The 23,484-nt window shown below is 45.9% G+C and overlaps 1 protein-coding gene across 1 annotated transcript in view; it reads right to left on the bottom strand.

The window, feature by feature from the left end:
* SDHB (succinate dehydrogenase complex iron sulfur subunit B) overlaps nt 1-17,249 on the bottom strand; it is a 28,748-nt gene extending 11,499 nt beyond the window's left edge. Inside the window, exons 1-2 of the mRNA XM_080800121.1 lie at nt 16,962-17,249; nt 6,947-7,074 (exon numbers count right to left, since the gene is read on the bottom strand). Coding sequence (XP_080656247.1) covers nt 6,947-7,074; nt 16,962-17,033 — 200 coding nt within the window. The 5' untranslated portion in view covers nt 17,034-17,249. The remainder of the gene's footprint in view (nt 1-6,946; nt 7,075-16,961) is intronic.
* Between the last annotated feature and the right edge of the window lie 6,235 nt (nt 17,250-23,484).

Genomic DNA, 23,484 nt, shown 5'->3' with positions numbered 1-23,484 from the left:
AGGAGGAGATTAGCTACCATGCTGTTAGCAGTCTATCAGCCATGTGCAAATACCCCACGGCCCTATCTTTGCTAAGATCGGGAACTGTGACCTTAACAACCTCTGCCATTTGAGGAGGGAGAAGTATTACCATTGTCAGTGTTTTTAATGCGAGAGCTCTGAAAATCACAGTGGCTGAATTATGTCATAAAATCAGAGATTTTTCTGCACTGTTGACTGAAAGTCTGCTCTGTGCCAGGTTCTGGTCGGGATGCTGGAGGCGCACCAGAGAACAGAACACATGAAAATCCATGCCCATGTGACGTATTCGTTCTAGTCAACTAATACCGGAAACTGTCCACTGTGCTCTCTGCCCCTCTACTTACGAGATCTGGGAATGTTTCTTTAAAGGCAATTTTTTCAAAGCCGTGAACCTTTTACCTGCTCACCCCGATCCTTCACTAGACTAACTCGTGTTCACCAATTATGTAGCTTCTGGAACTGAGCAACCTTGCAACACCAGCGGGGTGTCCCACATCGGAACTCAGTCTGCCGCCATCGACATGGAGACAGTGTCAGATCCCTCCTCAGACTCTCCCAAGTCCAGGCTGTCCCCAGTGCTCCGAATGGCTGGCTACAAATCGGAGATTCTCACGATCCCTTCCTTGGGTTTGATAATTGCTAAAGAGGCTCAGAGAACTCAGAGAACAGTTAACTTACTAGACTATGATTTAGTAGAACAGCCAAATGGAAGAGACGCACAGAGCCGCGCCCTCTCCTTACAACTCCCCGAGTTCACCCACCCAAGCTCTCTGAACCCCACACTCCATCAATTTTAGGAATGTTTCAGTGCCTCAGCATGACTGAGCAATGGCTGTTGGTTTAAGTGTTTCGACCTTTAACTTCTCCCTCTTCCCAGGTCAAGGGGTAGGGCTGAGGGATCCAAACTTCCAGACAGGATTGGTTCCTCCCACTGAAGTAGGAGATTATCTAGATTTCGAGAAACCACCTCATTAACATAAATGCCAATGGCCAAAAGGGGCTTGCTATGAATAACAAAGGACCGCCCGCTTTACCTTTATTATTTATCCAGACCTATTTCAGGAACTGGGAGCAAAACCAAATTATAATAATACAAGATGACCTTGTAGCTCTTATTTTTTAGGATTTACAGGGGTTTTAGAAGCCAGAAAGCCTGGACAAGACCAAAATATATACCACAAATCTGTTATATCTGATGCTAACCCTCCCCCCCCCCCACCCACAGCCCTCAGCCAGCAACTGGCTATTTGACTTCTAATTTGGATAGTGGAATTACCCAATTTTCAAATTACCCAATTTGAAAAATGCAATATTTCAAAACACAGATTTAAATGCTTACATCGTTAAACTGACTACCTCTTCCTCTTAGGATACTAGCACTTTTAAATCTAAGAAGACCACACCCCTTCCTGAGGTTTCATGAATACACGGAATTTTCTCTTAGCTTTTACATCTCTAAATATATATATTCCCATATATATATGGGAATGGCGGGGGCAGAGGGACAGAATCCCAAGCGGTTCCATGCCCTGCACGGAGCCCAGTGGGGCTCCATCCCAGGACCCTGATCTCATGACCTGAGCCGAAACCAAGAGTCAGATGCTCAACCGGCTGAGCCTCCCAGACGTCCCTGCATCGTATTTTATTTATTTTTTTAAAAGACTTTATTTATTTATTTGACAGACAGAGATCACAAGTAGGCAGAGAGGCAGGCAGAGAGAGGAGGAAGCAGGCTCCCTGCTGAGCAGAAAGCCCGATGTGGGGCTCCATACCAGGACCCTGGGATCATGACCCGAGCTGAAGGCAGAGGCTTTAAACCACTGAGCCACCCAGGCGCCCCCCTGCATCGTATTTTAAAGGCCCGTGTCTCCCTCACATGTCCTACTGTTACTGCTTTCTATTTGAATTTCATTGTGGTCAAAGAATACACTCTAGAAGATGCCAATTTTCTGGAACATACTGAGATTTGTTTTAGGGCCCAGTTTATTGTTAGAATAACAAAGACGACTGCATGCTACATTCACTGTGATAACTGGGCCCCAAAACAAATCCAGGCTCCAAAAAATTGTGACCTTCTAGAGTATACATATATATATGTATTTTAAAGATTTTATTTATTTATTTGACAGAAATCACAAGCAGGCAGAGGCAGGCAGAGGCAGAGGGGGAAGCAGGCTCCCCACTGAGCAGAGAGCCCGATTTGATTCGGGGCTCGATTCCAGGACCTTGAGATCATGACCTGAGATGAAGGCAGAGGCTTTAATCCACTGAGCCACCCAGGCGCCCCTAGAGTATATTCTTTGACCACAAGGCCATAACCAATACGCTTCGTTCTTTTTTTCCACTCCTGTCTGCCTATAAATCTTTCATTTTGTGCAGCTCTGGGGAACTCCTTTTTCTTTTCTTTTTTAAAGTAGGCTCCAACCAGAACCCTGAGATCAAGACCTGAGCTGAGCTCAAGATTTCGATGCTTAACTGACTAAGCCACCGCGTGCCCCTTGGAGCACCTTTCCACCTGCTAGACTGGATGCTGCCTGATTCAGGAATGGTTAAACAAAGCCAGTACATCTTTAAAATTTACTTAGCTGAATTTTGTTTTTTAATAATATTTAAAGCGCATTTCTTGTAAGCAGCATGAAACTGGGTTTTGGTTTTTATCTATTCTGACAATCTTTGCCTTTTAATTGGAGTGTTTACTGCCTCTGCATGGTAGGATTATTGATGTGGTTGGATTTGGGTCTCTCATTGTCCCAACATCTTTCTTTTCCCGTTCTTTCTTTCCTGACTTCTTTTAAGGAGTATTTTAATTTATTTTTTAAAAAGATTTATTTTAGGGAGCGAACACGTGCGTGTGAGGGGGAGGAGGGGAAGGAGGGGGAGTGAGGGGAATCCTCATGCCGACTCCCAGCCTTGCGAGGCTGGATCCCAGGACCCTGAGATCAGGACGTGAGCCAAAACCAAGAGTCGGATGCTCAAACGAGCCACTCAGGCTCTCCTAATTAAGTATTTTTAGAGTGAGTAGACATTTTTGGAATTCCATATAATTTATATATTGGCTTTATAGCTCGCTCTGTCTGGATTAAAAACAAAATGGTTACTTAAGAATTCTAATGTGCATCCTTAACTTTTTAATCTACTTAGAGCTAATATTGTACCATCACATGGAAGACCTTCCAACCTTATAGGTCAGCCTGTTCCCAACCCATGCGCTAGTTCTCATGCGTATTCCATCTGTATAAGGTGTATGCTACACAATACTGTAATTCTGCTTTAAACAGTCCTATATATACTTTAATGAAAGTAAGCAGAGAAATGTTTTTTAATTTACTGTAACTAGTGATTTTCATTCCTTTCCGAAGAACCAAGCTCCTTTAGCCTAAATAACTCCTAGCATTTCACGTAGTACAGGTCTTCTGGCTATGAATGCTTTTATTTTTTTGTTACCCGAAAATGTCTTCATCATTTTGTTGAGTACAGAATTCTGGTTGATAAGTGTTTTTCAGAAGTAGTTTAGAGATGTCGTTTCACTGCCTTTTGGCGTCTACAATTTCTGAGGAGACTAAACCACCATTTATACTATTTCCCAGATGTAACACGTTTTCCCCTTCCTGCTTTCAAGATGTTCTCTTTGCTATTTCGATCTTCAGGAATTTGACTATGATGTTCCTGGAGGTAGTTTTGTTTGTATTTGCCCTGCTGGGGGTTCACCAAACTTCTTAAATATGTCAATCATGTCTTTCACCAGCTTGGGGGGGAATTCTTGGCCATTAGTTCTTCAAGTATTTTTTGCCTATTCTCTCTCTCCACTCCCCCTGGGACTCCAATTATGTGTATGAGACCTTCTGATATCATTCCATAGATCAGTTAAGGTTCTTTTTTAAAAAAATCTTTTTGTTCCTAAGAACAGATAACTTCTATTAATGTATTTCGAGGTTCACAGAGTTCTTCCTATAGTCACTTCCAATCTGCTGCGAGCCCTATCCGGTGTTTTTTTTTTTTTTTTAAATACTGCTATTTTTCAGTTCCAGATTTTCCATGTGGTTGTTTTTTAAGTTTTTGTTTCCAGGCTAAGACTTCCTATCTCATGAGCATCTTTCCCTTTAATCTGTGAACACAGGTGTAACTACTTAAAATCCACGTATGCTAATTTCAAGGCTGGGTGGCCTCTACTGCTTGTCTTTCCACTTGAGTTTGAGCCGTGTCTCACTGTTCCTGGTATGATTAGTGATGCTGCGAATTCGCAAGTGACCTTGCGAATAACATGACGTAGAAACTCTGGATTTTACTGTCTCTCTGGAGAGTACTGATTTTTAAAATATTTTTTAATTTAAGTAGGCTCCATGCCCAATGCAGGGCTTGAAGTCACAAGCCAGAGATCAAGAGCTGCATGCTTTACTGAGCCAGCCAGATGTCCCTGATTGTTTTTATTTTTTTTAAAAGATTTTATTTATTTATTTGACAGAGAGAGAGAGATCACAAGTAGGCAGAGAGGCAGGTAGAGAGGAGGGGGGGGGAACAGGCTCCCCGCTGAGCAGAGAGCCTGATGTGGGACTCGATCCCAGGACCCTGAGATCATGACCTCCTGAGCTGAAGGCAGAGGCTTTAACCCACGGAGCCACCCAGGCGCCCTGCCCCTGATTGTTTTTAAAGCCATTTATTTATTTATTTATTTATTTATTTATTTACAGCAGGCACCCAAGAGCAGCGGGAGCAGCAGAGAAGAGAGCATCTCAAGCGGACTCTGCAGAGAGCGTGGAGGCTGACACGGGGCTTGATCCCACATCCTCAAGATCATGGCCTGAACTGAAATCGAGAGTCAGCTGCTTAACCAACTGAGCCACCCAGGTGCCCCCCAATTTTTTTTTTTAAAGCAACAATTAATATGGGCTGAACTCCCAACTTGGACAGAGTCCATAAATAGAATCAGCCCCCCCCCCGCCCCATTTTCTGGTTGCCGTGGTAGCCATACAGTGTACCTTCCATTTTCCGGTCATTACGTCTGGTTTAATTTTTGCTCTTGTACCTCCACATCTACTGGGGTCTGCCCTCAGGAAAGAGCATCCAAAAACCTGTTCATCTGCCCAGCAGCATTCTGTTCTTCCAAGCGCCAATGGCCTGCCCTCCCAGTACCTGCCCGTGATGGTTACTCTCCTGTGCCCACAGGTCATTACTTCTGATGCTTTGTCCAAAGTTTTCCAAAGTTTACAGCTACTGTTTGGGAAAGGGCAGTCTGATGAAAGCTACTCTGCTCTGACTGGAAGTGAATGTAATTCCTCTTTAAAATTTTATCATTTGGGGCATTTGGGTGGCTCAGTGGGTTAAGCATCTGCCTCTGGCCCAGGTCATGGTCTCAGGGTCCTGGGATTGAGCCCCGCATTGGGTTCTCTGCTCAACAGGGAGCATGCTCCCACCCCGCTCCCCCGCCTACTTGTGATCTTTAAAATCTTAAAAAACATTTTTTTTATCATTAAAAATTACTAATGAATTGAACTCTTCCAGTTTTAGCCTTATTCTGTAAGTTTTGATTTGCAATGCTTTTATTTTCCAAGCAGCTAACAGTATTTTACACTATTCCTTAATAAAGCAGTTATTTAAAAGAGTGCTTTCTAATTTTCAAGTAGTTCAGAGTCTTTTGCTTCTGATGTGAATTTTTAGTTTTATTGTATTAGGGGCAGAAAATTGGCCTGGGGGGGGGGTACCTGATTGGCTCAGTCAGTGCCCTGTATAATTTCCTTTTCTTTGAATTTTACGTATGATTTTTGGTTGCTGAGTATTTGGTAACTGTCTGCTTGACAAGGTTATATATCAAGGACTTACGTGTTGACACAGAGTCAAAGAAAGCATTCTGATAGTATTAGTTTTCAAACCATTTTCTGGCACCATGGAAGCTTTTGTTCAAAAGAAATAAAATACTTATTCACCGACAAATGAAATAGGTCATAAAATAGAGCAGTTCTGGTTATGCCGGGCGGGGGGGGGGGGGCGCCGGTGGGAAGCACGAGCCCCAGCTCACTCCTCCTCACTCCTCTTCCTTCCCTTTGGCTACCTGTGGAGATCCTTCAGGGTGGAAACTGATAAAAGACAGTGCCTCAGAGACAGAGGAAGGACTCAAGCCGCTGTTGGGGCCTCTGGAGGCCAGACTATGAGCCACGGAGCAAAGAGGCCTAAAAGCTGGAAGTAGCCCTCAGCTTACAGCCAACAAGGAAACAGGCACCTCGCTTTTGCAACCGTAAGGAACCGAATTCTGCCAGCAGCCTGAAAGAACAGAAAATGGATTTCACCTTAGTCTCCAGAAAGGAACATGGCCTGCTGACACCTTGATTTTAGTCTGATGAAACCTTTACCAGACTTCTAACCTGTACAACTGGGAGATAATGAATTGATGTTGTTTTAAGCCACTAAGTTTGTGGCACTTTGATGGGACAGAAATTGAAAAAATAGTAGAGGTACAAATTGTTGTTAATATTTTAACTACATCCCTCTCTTGTCCAATCACCATTCCAGCCAAATTTGTGGTGTCTACCTGCTCTACCAGTACTCCAAGGAGTCTGTCATCCTCTGATCTGGGGAAAGGAAAGAAATTTTTCAAAGTTGTTCTTCTTGGTATTTTTTTTTTTTTTTCTTTTTAAGTAGGCTCCAAGCCCAGAGTAGAGCCCAACATGGAGGGTTGAACTCCAAACCCTGAGATCAAGACCTAAGCTGAAACCAAGAGTCAAATGCTTAATTGACTGAACCACCAAGGAGCCCCCGGTTATCCTTCTGAATCAGGTACATACCTCATTCTTATTTGAAAAAGAGATGATAAATTCCAGACCACCGAATGATCTGTTTTTAAACCTTCCAAGGATGCGAAAAGCATGTCCCTCAATCAGATCAAGAGTTCACTTCCATTTATCAAATACCTAGCTCTCACACAGATACTCACTTATTCAAATCAATTTCATAAGTTTGCATACGGGGTTTATCTCCAGTCTTGTCTGGGTCCCAACGGTAGATGGCAAATTTCTTGATTCGGGGAGCTGCGGCAGCAGCTGTCTGGGCCCCCCGGCAGGCCTGCAATTGAAAAATTCAGAAAGAGGAAAAAAATATTAAAATTGCAAGATAAATCCTGTGTGTAGCTGGCAGTATGAAATTCCACACTGGATACAAGCCCACCCATGACTAACACACAGTGTTTCTTTTCTGTTTTTTTTTTTTAAAGATTTATTTATTTTAGAGTGGGAGCACCTGCGTGCACAGAGAGGGGAGGGGCAGAGGGAGAGTCTAAAGCAAACTCCCCCACTGAGCACAGAGCCCAAAGCGGGGCTCTGATCGGTAACCCGGAGACCACAAGCTGAGCTGGAATCAAGTTGGACGCCTAATGGACTGAGCCACCAAGGTGCCTCCTGATAAGAGTCTTCCTGAGAAAGGCAGTGAGTCATTTAATAATCCAACAAATACTAATAAGCACCTAGCACATACCGGACAAGGTGCTGGGGGCGGGTGAAGTAGCACATAATGAAACAGTCTTTGCCCTCACAGAATCTACTCTGTATGAGCAAGAAAGAAATGTAATTAATTTATTTATTTGACAGAGAGAGAGAGAGAGAGAGAGAGCACGAGCATGCATGTGCACACGCTAGAGACTGCACAAGCAGGGGAGCAGCATGGAGGAGAGGGAGAAGCAGACTCCCTGCTGAGCAAGGAGCCTGATACAGGGCTCGATCCCAGGACCCTGGAATCATGACCTGAGCGGAAGACAGATGCTCAACTGACTGAGCCACCCAGAAGCCCCAGCAAGAGAGAAATTAAATATTCATAGTACAGTATAAAGAGGGAAGAACACAGCAGACTTGCGCTAGGACGAGACTGGGGGAGTCCCCATAAGGGATATTCAAGCTGTGGCCCGATGAGCAGGGATCAGGGGAAGGAGTGGGGCGTATAAATGGAGGGAACAACGCGTGTGGAGGCCTGGATCGGGGAGAGCACAGCACATCTGGGAGACCCGAGAGAAGTCCAGTATGAGTGAGGGAAGCCCAAATAAGGATGGAGGTGGCAGATAGGAGCAAGTCAAGATATCGATTTTATCCTAAGAGCGAGAGGCTAGCACAAATGATCAAGTGGGAGACATAATCATGTTTATTTCTGAGAAGACTATCCCTGGCTTGAAGGAAGAACTGTCAGACAACACGTAGAGAAACCAGCAGAAAGCTACTGGAGTGGTCAAAATGAGATGCTGGTGCTTTTAGATTAGGTGTCCTTGTCAGTCTGGGCTGCCGTGACAAGATGCCGAAGCCTGGGTGGCTTAAACAACACTTGTTTCTCGCAGATCTGGAGGCTGGGAAGTCTGAGATCAAGGCGTCAGGCAGACTTGGTGTCTGGTGAGGACCCTCTTCTTGGTTTACAGATGGCTGCTTTCTTGCTGTGTCCTCACGTGGCAGAGAGATCTTGTCTCTTCCTCTTTTTTAAGGGCCCCAACCCTGTCCCAAGGGCCCCGTCCTCATGACCTCATCTAACCCTAATGCCCTCTCACAGGCTCCATCTTCAAGCACCATCACAGTGGGGGCTGGGTTTCCAGGTATGAATTCTGGGGGAAACACAAACATTCAGGGCACTGTTTGTTAGGGAACTAACAAACAGCCGAGTCCTGTTCTCTAGGATGATTCTATTCCATCTCCTGGACATTCCGTCTCCGCCAGCGGCTCTCACACCAAGAGCCCAGAACCCTGGAGTGCCACTGCAGGGACTGCTACGAGAGGGTTGGGTGAAGAGGCCTGGTTTGACTCCTTCCTTCACCAGAACAGCTTCCTCCTAAGAACGTATTTGCCAAAAGGGTGCTATTGCTCAAAAATTTTGTACTTAAATTCATACTCATTTTTAAACCACTATTTATGATGAGCGGATGAGAGTGGCCACGACTAGACCCCAAGTCTGCCTGTGTGACTCCAGGACCCAGGTTCTTAAATACTATACTATCCTATTTGTCTCCGAATATTTGCAGGTCTCTTCTCAGTTCTGTCTTCTTTTTATGTCTTAAATTCTTTGAGGGCATGTATACTAGAGTTCTCCTAAGAAACAGAATCAGAAGTATATATATTTATATATAGATATACATGTCTACATATGTATGAAAAAATATATACATACTTATATATATTTATAAGAAGAGATCTTATCATAAAGAATTGGCTCATGATTATGGACAGCAAGCGCCAAGAGCTGTAGCTGGCAAGCTGGAGACCCAGGAGAGCCAATGATGTAAATCCAGCCCAAGCCCGAAGGCCCATGTTGAGCCAGGAGAGGCGATACGGTTCTAGCTCAAAGGCCAGCAGGCTTAAGACCCAAGAAGAGTTGATACTCAGTTGGAAAGCAGTCAGGCAGGAGAAATTCCTTCTTATTTGGAGGAAGAGGAGCCTTTTGTTCTACTTCTGCCCTCAACTGAATGGATAAGGCTCACCCACATTAAGGAGGATTTTATTTAGTTATTTGAGAGAGAGGGAGTGCAGAGTGAGAGAGCAAAGGGAGAAGGAGCAGCAGAGGGCGAGGGAGAAGCAGGCTCCCGACTGAGCAGGGAGCCTGATGTGGGGCTCGATCCCAGGACCCTGAGACCATGACCTGAGTTACCCAGGTCTATTAATTTAAATGTTAAACTCATCCAAAAACACTGTCACAGAAATACCCAGAATGGAATGTTGGACCAACTACCTGGGCACCCTGTGGCTCAGCTGACACATGTAACTAACCATTCACAGCACGGAACAGGTTACATTTTACATCTCCCAGCATGCCTGGTCCAGGTCTTTGCGCACAGCAGTTCAATTTGTGGTTAGGAATAATTGAAGAAAAATGCAAAAAATTATATACTGGAACTTAGAATAAATTTAAAAAAGGAAAAAAGAGAAAAGCAAAACTTGAGCATTAGACTAATACAAACATGCTGTCCCCACCCCATAGCCCTTGAAATGCTTCCATCCAAGTGGAGGACACCAGGCAGAGGCCACACCAAGTCCCCTGGGCCCTACATGAGAGGCGTGCGTGCGTGTGTGTGTGTGTCCCCACACGTGTGCCGCAGTTGTCAGTCCAAAGAAAAGAGGAACTAGCAGCTGAGCCCCTGGTTTGTATGCAGACTATAGCTTTGTATGCAGACTATCCTGTGTGTGTGCGCGCATTGCGTCGTCAGATCCTATCAGTCCTAGCAGCTGAGCCCCCGGTTTATATGCAAACTATCTCCCAGGCCAGCTAGTTCTCTTAAAAGCTCGTTAAAAAAAAGGTGAAACTGGGAAGGTTAACTGTGTAACTACGAGAAATGTGATGGTCTTACCTACTGGCAAAAAAGTGTCCTGAATAAGGTGAGGCTGAAAATATAAACATCAGCTCTCAGTATGAGAAAAGGAAACACAGAAAGAAGATGAGAATGAAAGTGAAGATAAAAGTAGTATTTTTCCTTTATCACCAACCTGGCTCGGATCAGCAGTAAAAGCAAAGTCCTTTTTTACAACTGAACGTCTTCCATTAGGGACTCCATCTTCTCCCCCTCCCCCCTTTTTAAAGAATTAAAGGCAGGATTCTCTTCTAGTCCATTCTATCTTATTTATTTTTAAGCTCTACATGGGGCTTGAACTCACAACCTGGAGATCAAGAGTCACTCCCTCTAGCGAATGAGCCAGCCAGGCACTGCCCCCAACTCCATTTTGTAAAACGGCAGAACGTGTGGTTAGCGCCACCCTGTGGCATGTAAGACAAAGTGGAGGAAGTGAAAAGATCACTCGAGATAACTTATTATAGCAGCTTTCCGCTTGCTTAGTGTCCCCACCTTGTTTTGGTTAGATTTAATGAGGTATAACTCATTACAATAAAATTCACCATTTTAAGTGTATAGTTTGATGAGTTTTAATGAAGTGGTATAACTCCTACCATAATTATGACAGAACATTTCCATCCAGAAAGTTCTCTAGTTTTCCTTTACAATCAGTGCCCTACCCTATCCCTTGTAACTGACGTGCTTTCTATCACTACAGATTTGCCTGTTACAGAATTTCACATAAATGCAATCAGAGAATCTTGGGTCTAGCTTCTTTCGCTCGACATAGTGCTTCTGGGATTAATTCAGTGTTGTGTATGTCCAGAGTTTGTTGCTTTTTAAAAAAAATTTAACTTTTCATTTTGAGATACAGACTCACATGCATGTCTAAGAAATAATGAGATCTCTCAAATCCTTTACTCAATTTCCCTCATGAAGACACTGCCCAAAACTACAGCACAACCCACAACCAGAACATCAACACTGATAGACACAGAGCATTCCCATCCCCACAAAGACCCCCGGGACTGCTCTCTCAAAGCCACACCCACAGCCCTCAGGCCTCCTTCCCTTACTCCTTAACCCCTAGCCATCACTCATCTGTCTCCATTCCTGTAATTTTGTCATTTCAAGAATGTTATATATAAATGGGATCATCTAGTATGTAAACTTTTGGGATTGGCTTTTCTTTCGTCAACACAGTTCTCTGGAGAGTCATCCAAGCAGTGTTTCTTTTTACTACTGAGTAGCGTTTCATGGTATGATGGACTCCGGTTGGTGTAGCCGTTCTCCCACTGAAGGACATTTGGGTTGTTTCCGGTTTTGGGGTACATGAATGAAGTTACAATGGATATTTGTGAACATGTTTCCATTTCTCTGGGATAAATGCCCAGGAAGGTAACTTGGGCTGTGTGACAGTGACGTGGGTGGCTGCCCTCCCTGTGGTAGGTGGTGAGAGAAAGGACAAAATGCCTTTAAAACACAGAACTTTTTTTTTTTTGGCCAAAACGTTAGTAAAGCTTGGACTTTCAAAAGAAGCTGGGACTTTGGAGTTGCCAACTCCAGGTCCATGGCTGTGAAGGCTGCTTTAACAGTTCTGTCAGGGGGCAAAGTCGTCCTGTCCCAGGAAACTCAGTCTCACTCCCACAAAGGCTTATCAAGGGTGACAGCCATTACCGGCCACAGGTCCTCACCTTGACACTTCTAATACTTAAGTCGGCTTCATATCCACTCTACAAAATACAAAGGTCTAGACTTGCTCATACAGATCTTCCCAAATGTGATTAGGGTCTTTTTTTTTTTTTTTTTGCAGATCATTTAAATTCTTATCCTACGAATGATGTGATACAAAAACAATGCAGGGGGGGCATCAAAACAGAGTACTACCATAAGGCATAAGTACTACCATAAGGCAATGAGCCCCAACATAAATTTTGGGGTATCCCAAAGTGTTCCTGATTTTTTCTAAACAACTAATTTAAACTCGTTTTGTGTATTTTATACAACACTCAGTAAGATAAGGGGGAGAGGGCCAAGAGGAAGGAGAGAAGATACGGAAAATCAAAATTACCAGAGAAGGTTGTGGTTCTAAAGTGAAGGAGTGGTGGAATATGGCAGCTGCGATAAGAGCAAATAAATTCGTGCAACAGAGAAATCTTAAAAATTTGTTACATGGGTGGGGGTGGGGAAGCTTCGATTCCCTGAGCCCTTACTGTGCCTGAAATGTACTGAATTGTCTCTAATCTCGACAACAGAAGTTTTATCATTCTCAGTTAAAAAATTAAAGTAAAAATCATACAACAAAAGAACCAGGATGCAAACACAGGTCCTTCAACTCCAAAGTTCCACCCCACACCCATTCTGTCTGTGGCGAAAATGCGCATCTGAAATAGAACAGCAAGATAATCCGACTTCACAAACAAATCTAAGAACACTCAACTCATACAATTAGCAAGTTCTTAGGTAGTAGCTGGCCCAGACCTATTCATTTGTTTATTTGCTCAATAAATAATTACAGAGTGGCTTCCGTGTTCCAGGGACTGTTCTAGGCCCTGGGGATCAAGGGCAAAATACACGTACATTCTGATCCTCCCGGAGCGGCCGGAGGCACACACAAATACCATTGACAGTATGTGGGCCCTGGGGTACGTGCAATGGCGGGGGTGGCAGGGGACGATAAAAAGGAGGGAATGGGGGTCCGGGCTGTAATTCTACAATCCTAAATGGGGTGGCCAGAGAACACTTCACTAAAAAGGTGACAGTTGAGCAACACCTGAAGGAGGTGAGCGAGCCCTGCCTGCACCTAGGGGAAGAGCAAACTGGGCAGAGCGGACACTCTTGGGGCGGGCACGTGTCTGAGGAGCAGCAAGGCCGTCAATGTAGCTGGGAACGGAGGGAGAGAGGCAGGAATGGTGAAGGGATTTAGGAAGTTACCAGGAGAGCCAGATCACAAAGGACCTTCTAAGGTCTTTTGTTTTTGTTTTGTTTCTCTATGCCCATTATGGGGCTCGAACTCATGACCCTGAGATCAAGAACCGCACGCTCTACTGGCTGAGCCAGCCAGGCGCCCCTAGCAAATTTCTTTAAATGTACTTGGTGGAGGTTGTATATTTGAGATTCAAACTTTGGAGTACATATATATTTTTAAAGGTTTTATTTATTTATTTTAGAGAAAGAGAGAGAATGTGCAGTGAGAGGCAGAGCGGAGAAAACCTCAAGCAGACTCCATGCTGAGGGCAGAGCCCCATGTGGGCTCCATCTCATGACCCTGGGATCATGACCTGAGCTGAAACCCTGAGTCCAAGGCTCAACTAACCTGAGCCACCCAAGTGCTCCCCACTTTTGGTTAATTAAGTAAGCTCCAGGTCCAAATGACCCCGAGATCAAGAGTGGCATGCTCTACCGACTGAGCCAGCCAGGGGCCCTGGCCTTGTAAGGGTTTTTGCTTTTACGCTGAATAAGACAAGAACTACTGAAGATTTTGAGCAGAGGAGTGACAAAGTCAGACTAAAGTTTTGAAAGGATCATTTTGGGTTCTGTTATGAAAATCAATCAAAGACGAAAGCAAAAAAACTAGGTAAGAATTGCAGTAATCAGTCATCAGCTAAGAGATGACAATGGCTTGAACCAGGTTGGTGGCTGTGGATGGCAGGAAGTGGTAAAGTTTTGAATAGGTTTTAAGAAAGAACTGACAAGAGCTCCTCAGAGACTGGATATGAGAGTGCGGCAAAGAGCAAGGATGACTCCAGTTTCTGTCTCAAGCCACACGGTATAAAGATGAATAGGGAAATGGGGTGGTAGCTGGATTTTTTCCTTTTTTTAAACAATGGGAGAGATTACAGCATGCTTGTGTGCTGCTGATCTGATGGAGAGGGAAACACTGCCAGTGGAGGGAAGGGCAGACTCACTGGAGAACCACCTCTGAGTAAGTGACGGGATACAGAGCACCAATGAAGGGTTAGCCATAGGAGTCCTGCTCATTCTCCCACAGTAACACGAAGAAAAGGAGAATATATGGGCAGAAGTGGTGGGGTGGGAGCAATTTAATTTTTTTTTCTTCCTTGTGGCCTCTCCAGCAATTTTTACTACAAGCTCAAAGAGGATCCTTCAAAGGCATTTCTATCTTGATCTATAAAACTGAGTATTCGTGGCTGAGCATGGCCTTCTAGGAAATCTCAGATAAGATTAACTCCATAGTTTATAATTAATTTAAGGAAGGTGGCAAGACAATTAACAACTGGATTGAACCAGACTGAGGAGGATGAAAAGGGTGAATTCTGGATCATGCTAAAGGCTGCTTGTTATTTCTTTAGGAAACCTTCCTTAAGGAACAGGCTTAGAGCTCAATAGGGCAGACAAAGATTTGGAGGTAGGAAAGATAGACGTGGAAATGGGAGAGGAGGAAGGCAAAGAAGTCTGCATAAGCCTGAGTAAAACAGGAGGTGGAGGCTTGTTTCCGAAATGTGTGAGTGGCACTGGTTTAAATCCAAGCTCTACCACTTAGTAGCTGTGTGTTCTTTGGTAAATTACTGAACCTCTCTGATTCTATCTCCTCTTTTGTATAAAGAGGAGGGAATATTAATATCTACCTCGTAAGATTAAACTGGAGGGTCAAGTCGTTAGCATAGTCCATAATATAATTTCTGCTTTTCAACACTGGCAATATCATCAGTTTCTGTATCATTTTGATTGGCAGACCGGTATCCCAAGACCTGCCAGTGCTAAGAGCAATGAGATACACAAATGAGAGAAGGCGGTACTTGCCCTAACATTGTTTACAATCTAGATGAAGAAATAAGGCAACACAATCAATTAATACATTACAGCCAAACACTTATAGGCAAGAACTATGATTCACGGGAGCAGACTAATGCATGAAAGATATTCAGAAGGGAAATCCTGTATCTTAAGAGTCCTAGGAACCTGAGTATCACCTTAGATAATACACCAAGCTCATTATTTGATTCTTTTTTCTTTTCTTTTTTAAAGATTTATTTGACAGACAGAAAGAGAGAGAGAGAGCGCGCACGCAAGCAGGGAGAGGGAGAAACAGCCTCCCCACTGCAGACACTTAACGACTGAGCCACCCAGGTGCTCCTGATTATGGATTCTTTTGAGGTGGCTTTTACAGAACGAATGCACATTCCTAAGAGGTGGAGAGGAGGGACTCTTCAATTTCTCTGCCCTCAGGGAACCCTGCAACGGGCCTCACCTGGAATTACGAAATTGACCTATGAAATTAGCCTTCTCCTCACTCATTCATGTAAGAGGGACCTTAGAACTCTTCTCATTGGTGGGGCTCTCACAAGTTCACTGCTTGCTCAGCAACTATAAAAGGAACTGGTAAACAAGGTCATTATTAGTCATCAATTTAACGCTCCAGGACTCGGAGTTGAGGCTCTGGTAGGCAGTCCTCCTTCCCTATCTCCCCTTTCCAGAGAGCCTATACAATGACTTGTCTGAGTTCACAGCCAGCATACTGGAAAGGGCTAGACCAGAAGACAAGCCATACATACTGTCTGATAGGGCCAGAGCAGTATTTAGAGGGAGAGATATCTCAGGTAAGCGCAAGAAGGGGAGAGGAACTAATAATTCTTGGTTCACCTGTGTCCAGATCTGCGCTAGGAGTTTTTCCTCATATTATGATAAAAAAAAAAAACCAAACTGGATTTAGGTCTACCAGTTCTTGGCCATGATATTCTGAACAAGTAAAATTTTCTTTCTGGGGCCTCAGTTTTCAAACTTCTAAGAAGGAGGTGAGAACTGTTAATCACCCACCCTGCAGGGGTTGTTGAGGAGCCCAGAGGAGGAAACAGACTGGAAAGGAATTTGTAAATTTTTAGTCCCTTATGTGTGCAATGGCAATTTCCCTCCCACTTATAAACAGCACCATTTAGAACGTAGATCAGAAGCGTGTAGTTTCCTGACAGTACAAGCGGGGGGTGTGTGGGGAGACATACCACTGCACACTAATATAAACAAATACAGGAAGGCAGCGCCAAGCTCTGTACCTATGAGATCCATGCCAAAACTCGCGCTCGGTATTGTTGTATGCCCTTTACAGACAGAGACACTGAGAGGATGACACCCAGTCTTTCCCGCAGCCCCCCGCCAGGGGAAGGGCCCAGATCCTTCAGGAGACAGAGTGATCTGCCTCCATTTCTCCTTTCCCCTGCCCTTCCCTTCCCAATCCCGGCCCAGTCCCTACTTACTGAGCCCTCAATCTTGCACCCTGGAGGAGAGACCTCCCTTCCCAGTTTCCATCCCTCCCGCTCCCGCAGGTATATCTCTTCCACAGAGGCTACTTTGAAGACAGAGAAAGAGCTTGGAGCCCAGAGGTTTGGATTCGAATTCTGCCTCCAACAGTGTTACTCGCTTGCCATGTGACCTTGGGCAACTCGAGACTCCTCTCCGAACTTTCCCCCCGTATCTTTAAAAAAACCGTCTCCGCCTTGATAACCTGCCACGTTGCGGCGAGCCGCAGAAGGATAACGGACAGGGATGCTCAAGGCCCAGACCCGAGCACTACGCAGCGGGAGCGGGTCCTCCCCTTCCTTGAGGCCTTGCGCTGTTCTCCCTCGGTCTCCTCCACGGCCCTCTGAGCAACAGGCCGCCTCCGTCACTCTCCTGCCTGCCCTCTACCTCCGGCTCCGCATCTCACCTGCAGGCAGGCTCCGCCAAGGGCTGCCGCCGGGAACCGGCGTTTCAAGGAGACTCCGACCACCGCCGCCATCTTGGCTTCTGACGTCGCGCCCCACCCCTTAACCCCGAGGTCGCTCTCCGCCGTCGTCCCGCCGAGCACCGCGGCGCCCAGCCGGCATCCACCCAGGACCCGCTAGCCGCGCTGGAGCCGCCGAGTGGGAGGCGGTTCCGGTTTCCCGAATGGGAGGAGGGAAGGCGGAGAAAGAAAACGCGAGCATGCGCATTTGTGCGTACGCGGCGCATGCCCACTTTGCCTCCCGCCTTCCTAAGGTGACCTTCCCAGAAGGGGGCGGAGTCTGGGAGGGAGGGCGTCGTAAGGACCCCGGCTAAGACGGTGGGGTGGGGAGGAGCCCTCCGATCTGAGTCCAGTCCTCATGTTAGCCTCCTTCCTTCCTGAGGAATTGTCAGTAGTATCACTCATCTCTTAGTGATGAGCTTATTGGCTTTAGTCAGACAGTTGTCAGACACAGTGTGGTTTGCCCGAGACTGTCCCGATTTCAGCCCGGAGAGTCCTGCATCCTCAGAAACTCCTCAGACCCAGGCAAACTGGGAGGGTTGATGAAGGAAACGATGAGATGTCAAAGATGATGGGTCATCCACCCACCCATCCACCCTCCCATCCATCCATCCATCCATCCATCCATCCACTCAAGCATCCATCCATCCATCCATCCATCCGAAGATACACCAGCAGCACTGCTGTGCTGGGCGCTGAGGCGCTGTTGTGATGAGCAAGCCAGGCACAGTTCCTGCCCTCACCAGGTTTACTGTGCGATAGGCACGCAACCAGGCACTCACGCCTCAGCGAGCTTTGCTCTGTAAAATAGTGGGGAGAGGGGAGCCAGCTGTTGGTGGCTTACTTAGCCATATAGCACCAGAGACCATTGCTTGAGCACCCTCGATATGCCTAGCGCTGGGCACCATCATCTTATTTAAGCCTACCAACAGTCTTGTGGGAGAAGTCTGTGTGTGTCCGTCTTCAGTTTAGTCCTCTCAGCTGCTTTCCCTGACCTCTCCGAGGCACATCTCAGAGCCTGCCTCCCTCTGGGGGCTTGATTACCTCAGTCCTCCAAGTGGCTTGGTCTCTTGGGTCACCTCTGGCAAACTTTATGTAGGCAGTTGGCTTTGCAGGTATCGGTGTCAGGAATGACGTTTTCCCTTCTCTGCCTGCTTATTTCTAACATATGAAGGGCATCTTTTTACAGTCTTTGGTTTTCTCACAGATCATTTAGGTGTGACTGGGGAAATTAAGAAGGCCAGACAAATTGGTTTGTTGGGGCTAAGTTTCCGGAGCCCTGAGCTGGAACCTGGCTACATTGGTCTGTGGCCTCATTAAAAGGAGGGGTGTAGTGAGGCCACATGAAATAGCCAGGACCCCTGGGTCTAACCTCCAAACTTCTCAAGCCTGTGTGACCTTGAACAAGTCCTTCTCATCTCTGGCCTATAGTTCCTTTGCCCATATCATCAGGGTGTTGGGCCAGCTGAGGTAGGGTTCTGTGATTCCGGAGGCTGCCTGGGGGTACTGTGGGATGGGGGCCATCTGGAGCGTAACTGTTGACAGGGCTGAGGTCACCTTAACTTTTCACTGGGGCTGACCCGGCACAGGAATAGGGCTCCTCTGTGCTGCCTCAAGGCCTCTTGGGCCACCCGACCTGAGTCGGTAGCTCCTCCTGGCTGAGTTGTCTTTGGAGATGAAGGAAGAGCGTCCTCTCCTTCCAAGGAATATGTTTCCAGAGAACTGGTCCTGTTGGCTTTTTCACAATTTTTTCATCTCGAAGGCAGATTTTATTCCTAGAGAAGCGCCTACCCTTTTACTTTGCCCAGGTCACCTTGGAAAAAGCAGTCTGAGGCCAGCAGAAGTGAGACCTTGATTTATGGAGGGGTTCTTGGTGCCAAGGGGCCCACGCGCCCTGCAGTCACACCATTCCCGAGCTTCATGGGGATTTGGGGAGCTCAGAGTTATGGAGGAATAAATTCCTGGACGGCTGCACCTCCGCCCTGAACTTTGGGATTCCAGAAAGGCACAGCTGCAGGGCTTAGAAGTTTTCATGGCCTGCTCCTGCCAGATCTTCCCAAGGTGTCCCCGTGGTGAGACCTGAGGTTTTTTTGTTTGTCTGTTTCCGTTTGTCTAGTGAGTGAAGTATTGCTTTTCAGCAGTCGGCTACGTGCTTTAAGTTTATGCTGAACCCCATCACTTACAGATTTGTTTACATAAATAGTCTTCTAGTCCTCATAACAACCTCTTGGTTGGAAGAACTACCCCCATTTTATAGACCTTCTTAGTCTTTGGATAATGGGAAAGCTGAGCGATCTTGGTTGGGTGGGAATCTTGCGTCAGGAGCTCCAGTCCAGAATTAAAAATTAACACCAGGGGCGCCTGGTGGCTCAGTCGTTGGGTGTCTGGCTTCGGCTTGGGTCATGGGGATCGAGCCCCACATTGATCGGGCTCTCTGCTTGGTGGGAAGCCTGCTTCTCCCTCTCCCACTCCCCCTGCCTGTGTTCCCTCTCTTGCTGTGTCTCTCTCTGTCAAATAAATAAATAAAATCTTTTAAAAAAAGTAAAAAATAAAGATTAAAACCAAAACCATTCTGGTGTATCAACTATCATTTGTACAATCAACTATATTTCTAGGGTCTTGTGATTTAGGGCCACCTGGCTAGATTCCTCCCCAGTCAGAGGGCCAAGGATTTAGGGATGATTTATCAGATAAGATCTAGGGGAGAAATATCAGATAATTTTGTTGCCTTGGAGAGTTATTTGTCTTTGAGAAAACCCCACCTCACCCCAGTTAATCTCTGTGGTGGGACTCAGGAAACTTTTCATCCAAAATTCAGGATTTTGTTTGCCTTTGACCAATGGGCTCTCTCTTCCATTTCTGGCTGACTTCTTCCCTTTGTGCAGCTGTCTCCTGAGCATCTCTATCTGGGTGTCCCAACGGTCTCTGAAACGCAACCTGTCCCCAATCATACGTATCACCTGAGGCGTTCACAGCTCCTCTTTTCTCAGCACCACTAAGGTAGAAATCTGGAGTGTACCTCGACTCTCCTGCCCGCCACATCCAATCGACCACCCACCCCCAGCATGGCCTCCAGGTCAGCTGGCACGTCTGGCAGACTCACTGGTCCCGTGTATCAGAACTTTTGCAAAATACTTGGGGTACATTTTCTCTGTCTAATCATGAAAGCAAACCCATGAGGCAGGGATTTCTGTCTTTCATTTAAAGTTGAGGCAGGGGACACCCAGGTGGCTCAGTTGTTAAGCATCTACCTTTGGCTCAGGTCATGATCCCAGGGCCCTGGATCGAGCCCTGCATTGGGCTCTCCCCCTGCTTGTGTTCCCTCTGTGGTTGAGGCAGCTGAGCCTCAAAGAGGGTCAACAACTCGTTTAAGTCATACAGCTAGGAGGTCAGTGTCCTCCTTTAGGGTGATGCCTGACCTCTAGGCAGGCTCCCCAAGGTTCCCAGGATCCTGGTGGTTGCAGCTACTCTGGTCCACCTGCAGAGGGAGCCCCTGCCTCATGGAAATGTCCACGGCTCCCTAATAGCCCTTTTCAACCTGCCCTTAGAAAGGGCTTATCTAAACCCTCCTCCCTCTAAACCTCACCATATAATTAGATGTCTCAAAATATTCTCTCTGAGTGGGATGGGGACCATCATATGCTACAGACTTCTCCAATTTCATGAGCAGTCTCTGTGGAACTCCCGGAGCAAAAGTCACGAGCCACCTCCACTCCAGATGGGGTCGCGTTTCACACTGCTGAAGTCAGCTCAGCTGCTGGGACTTAGCAAGTGGCCCAAGGCCTTCTGGGGACTGTCACGTTTCCGGGCCCTATAGCATCATACCACACCACACACACACACACACACACACACACACACACAATTAGAGCTTATCCACCCCGCTAACCTCTGTCTCACTCCCGTCTGCCTGCCACATCACCAGCACACTCTCAAATTAACAGTTAATTTGATCCTCTGGGTGTGTGCTTTGTAAACACAGTCCGGGGTAAAATTCCCTTTCCAGCTGAATCTGAATTTTGAGCACCCCTTTCTATCAGAGAAGGACTTGTGTAAATGAAATGTGAAAAACGCATAGTGGTAAATACTCATTGGTAGTGACTAGACATTGGCTCCTTGGGAACAGAACAAGTCAGACGGGTGCAAAAAACTAAAGCAATTTCTACCTTCTAGAGAGCAGGGAGAGGAGTGGTTAAGTGTGCAGGCCATTGGAGGTTCAAATGCTGCTTTATCAGTCTTTTGCTGTGTGACCTTGCGCAAGTTACTTACTGTCTCTGTGCATTACTTTTATATTGCGTAAAATGGGGGAAAAGAATCATAGTCGCCTCACAGGCAGGAGTAAATGAATTAGTATCTGTAAGGAGCTGGTCAGTCTTAAACTGTGGTGGGAAGCCCAGCTGGGGAAATATAAAAGTGGAATAAAAGAGATTATGTTAATCAGGATAGAAAGACTTCAGCATAAAAATGATGACGTGGGTTTCAGGCAGCTTTAAAAAATTTTTTAAATACATATGTAATTAAATTCTCAGGAAGTAAAAATTTCAAGCAACAGATAAAAAGTTTAAATCCACTCAGTCACACTTCCTTTTCCAGAGGTGATTACTATTGTCAGTTTCATGAGATGGTGTCCATATCTTTTTCTTTGCATGTATATACATTTGTATGTTTCTATAGAAATCCATAGCTTTGCTTGATTTTTTTTTTTAATACTGACATCAAATGCTCTGTCTTGGAGCTTTTTTTTTTTTTTTGTTGTTGAAGATTTTATTTATTTAATTGAGAGAGAGAGAGTGCAAGTAGGGGCAGAGGGAGAGGGAGAAGCCGACTCCCCTGCTGAGCAGGGAGCCTGATCCCAATCCTGGGATCACGACCTGAGCTGAAGGCAGATGCTTAATGGACTGAGCCACCCAGGCACCCCAATGTCTCAGAGATCTTTCCATGTCAGTGCTCATCAATCTATTTCATCTATGCACTCCCAAATGTTTCACTGTAGGCATGTACCATGGTTTGATCATTCTTCAGGTAGTTTCTTAAAAATGATTTTCCTATTAGCCTAAGAGCAGTAAAAAATATATATATGTTACTGTCCTCTTTCCAAAACGCAGAATTGATCACGTGGCTGCAGCTATCCTGAATCTTCAGGGGGTCCCCATTGCTCAGACCCTTGTGTTTTCAGCAGGCTTTAGTCTATATCTTAGACTTTCACTATGATCACCAATTCTTTTTTTTTTTTATAAGGTTTTTTTAAAAATATTTTATTTATTTGTCAGAGAGAGAGAGAGAGGGAGAGAGAGCGAGCGAGCACAGGCAGACAGAGTGGCAGGCAGAGGCAGAGGGAGAAGCAGGCTCCCCGCTGAGCAAGGAGCCCGATGCGGGACTCGATCCCAGGACGCTGGGATCATGACCTGAGCCGAAGGCAGCCGCTTAACCAACTGAGCCACCCAGGCGTCCCACCAATTCTTTTTTTTTTTAAAAAGATTTTATTTATTTATTTGACAGAGAGAGACATAGCGAGAGAGGGAACAGAAGCAGGGGGAGTGGGAGAGGGAGAAAGCAGAATTCCGCCAAGCAGGGAGCCTGATGCAGTGCTTGATCCCAGGAACCTAGGATCATGACCTGAGACACTTAACGACGGAGCCTCCCAGGCGCCCCTATGATCACCATTTCTGAAACATGGCACACGTTTACGCTCCCTTGTATCTCTGCTCCGCTTGGCAGTGCCCCCTTCTCTGACCAGTCATCCATTCCTACACTCAGTCGATGCTCATCCTAGCCTAAATGAACACGAGGGACACCCTTGGTCACTCTCCCAGCTGGAAAAAATTGTGCGTGCGCGTGTGGGTGTGATGCCACAGCCTTTTGTACCCCATTTCACTCCTCCATGCAGCAAATCCTCATCAAGTCTCTACTCCATCAGTCTGCCTCCTGTCCGTCACCCTGACTTGGCTATCAGTTCCTGGGAGGATGAGATCATGTCTCATGCATAGGGGTTTCCAAGGAGAAGAGATAACCTGGTTTGCCCAGTGTGGTTCCTGTTTCGCGCACTGCTATCAGGTGAAATTATTGGTAGTGCCCCCTTTCACTCTGCTTGAGGTGAGAAATCATATGATCACTTCAGTTTTACGCATGATAGATGCTTCCAGTAACTGTGAATTGGAAAAAAGAATGGATAGGGCAGATGAATGAATGTAATTTGCTTCTCACATTTGGAGATGCCCTCTTACTCTGAGCTGAAGCCTGGAGAGAACACACTAGATTGTGGAGAGGTCATTCACCCTGGGCTCTGGCGCCTTTGAGGGATTTATTGGAATCCTCCAATCCCCAGACAGATGCTTGTAGGTGGTGGGGCATTCTTGTTGTACGGTTCTAATGGGCCATGCTAAGAAATGACTGGCACGAAAGAAACATTTGTGAATAAAAGAGCCGATGACCCATTGGACTCGGGTTAGGAAGCTGCTTCTCAGTC

This window comes from Martes martes (genome assembly GCF_963455335.1).
Source record: "Martes martes genome assembly, chromosome: 4".
Taxonomy (NCBI): Eukaryota; Metazoa; Chordata; class Mammalia; order Carnivora; family Mustelidae; genus Martes; species Martes martes.
Note: the sequence above shows the minus strand (reverse complement) of the source record. Positions and strands in the feature narration are given on the sequence as shown.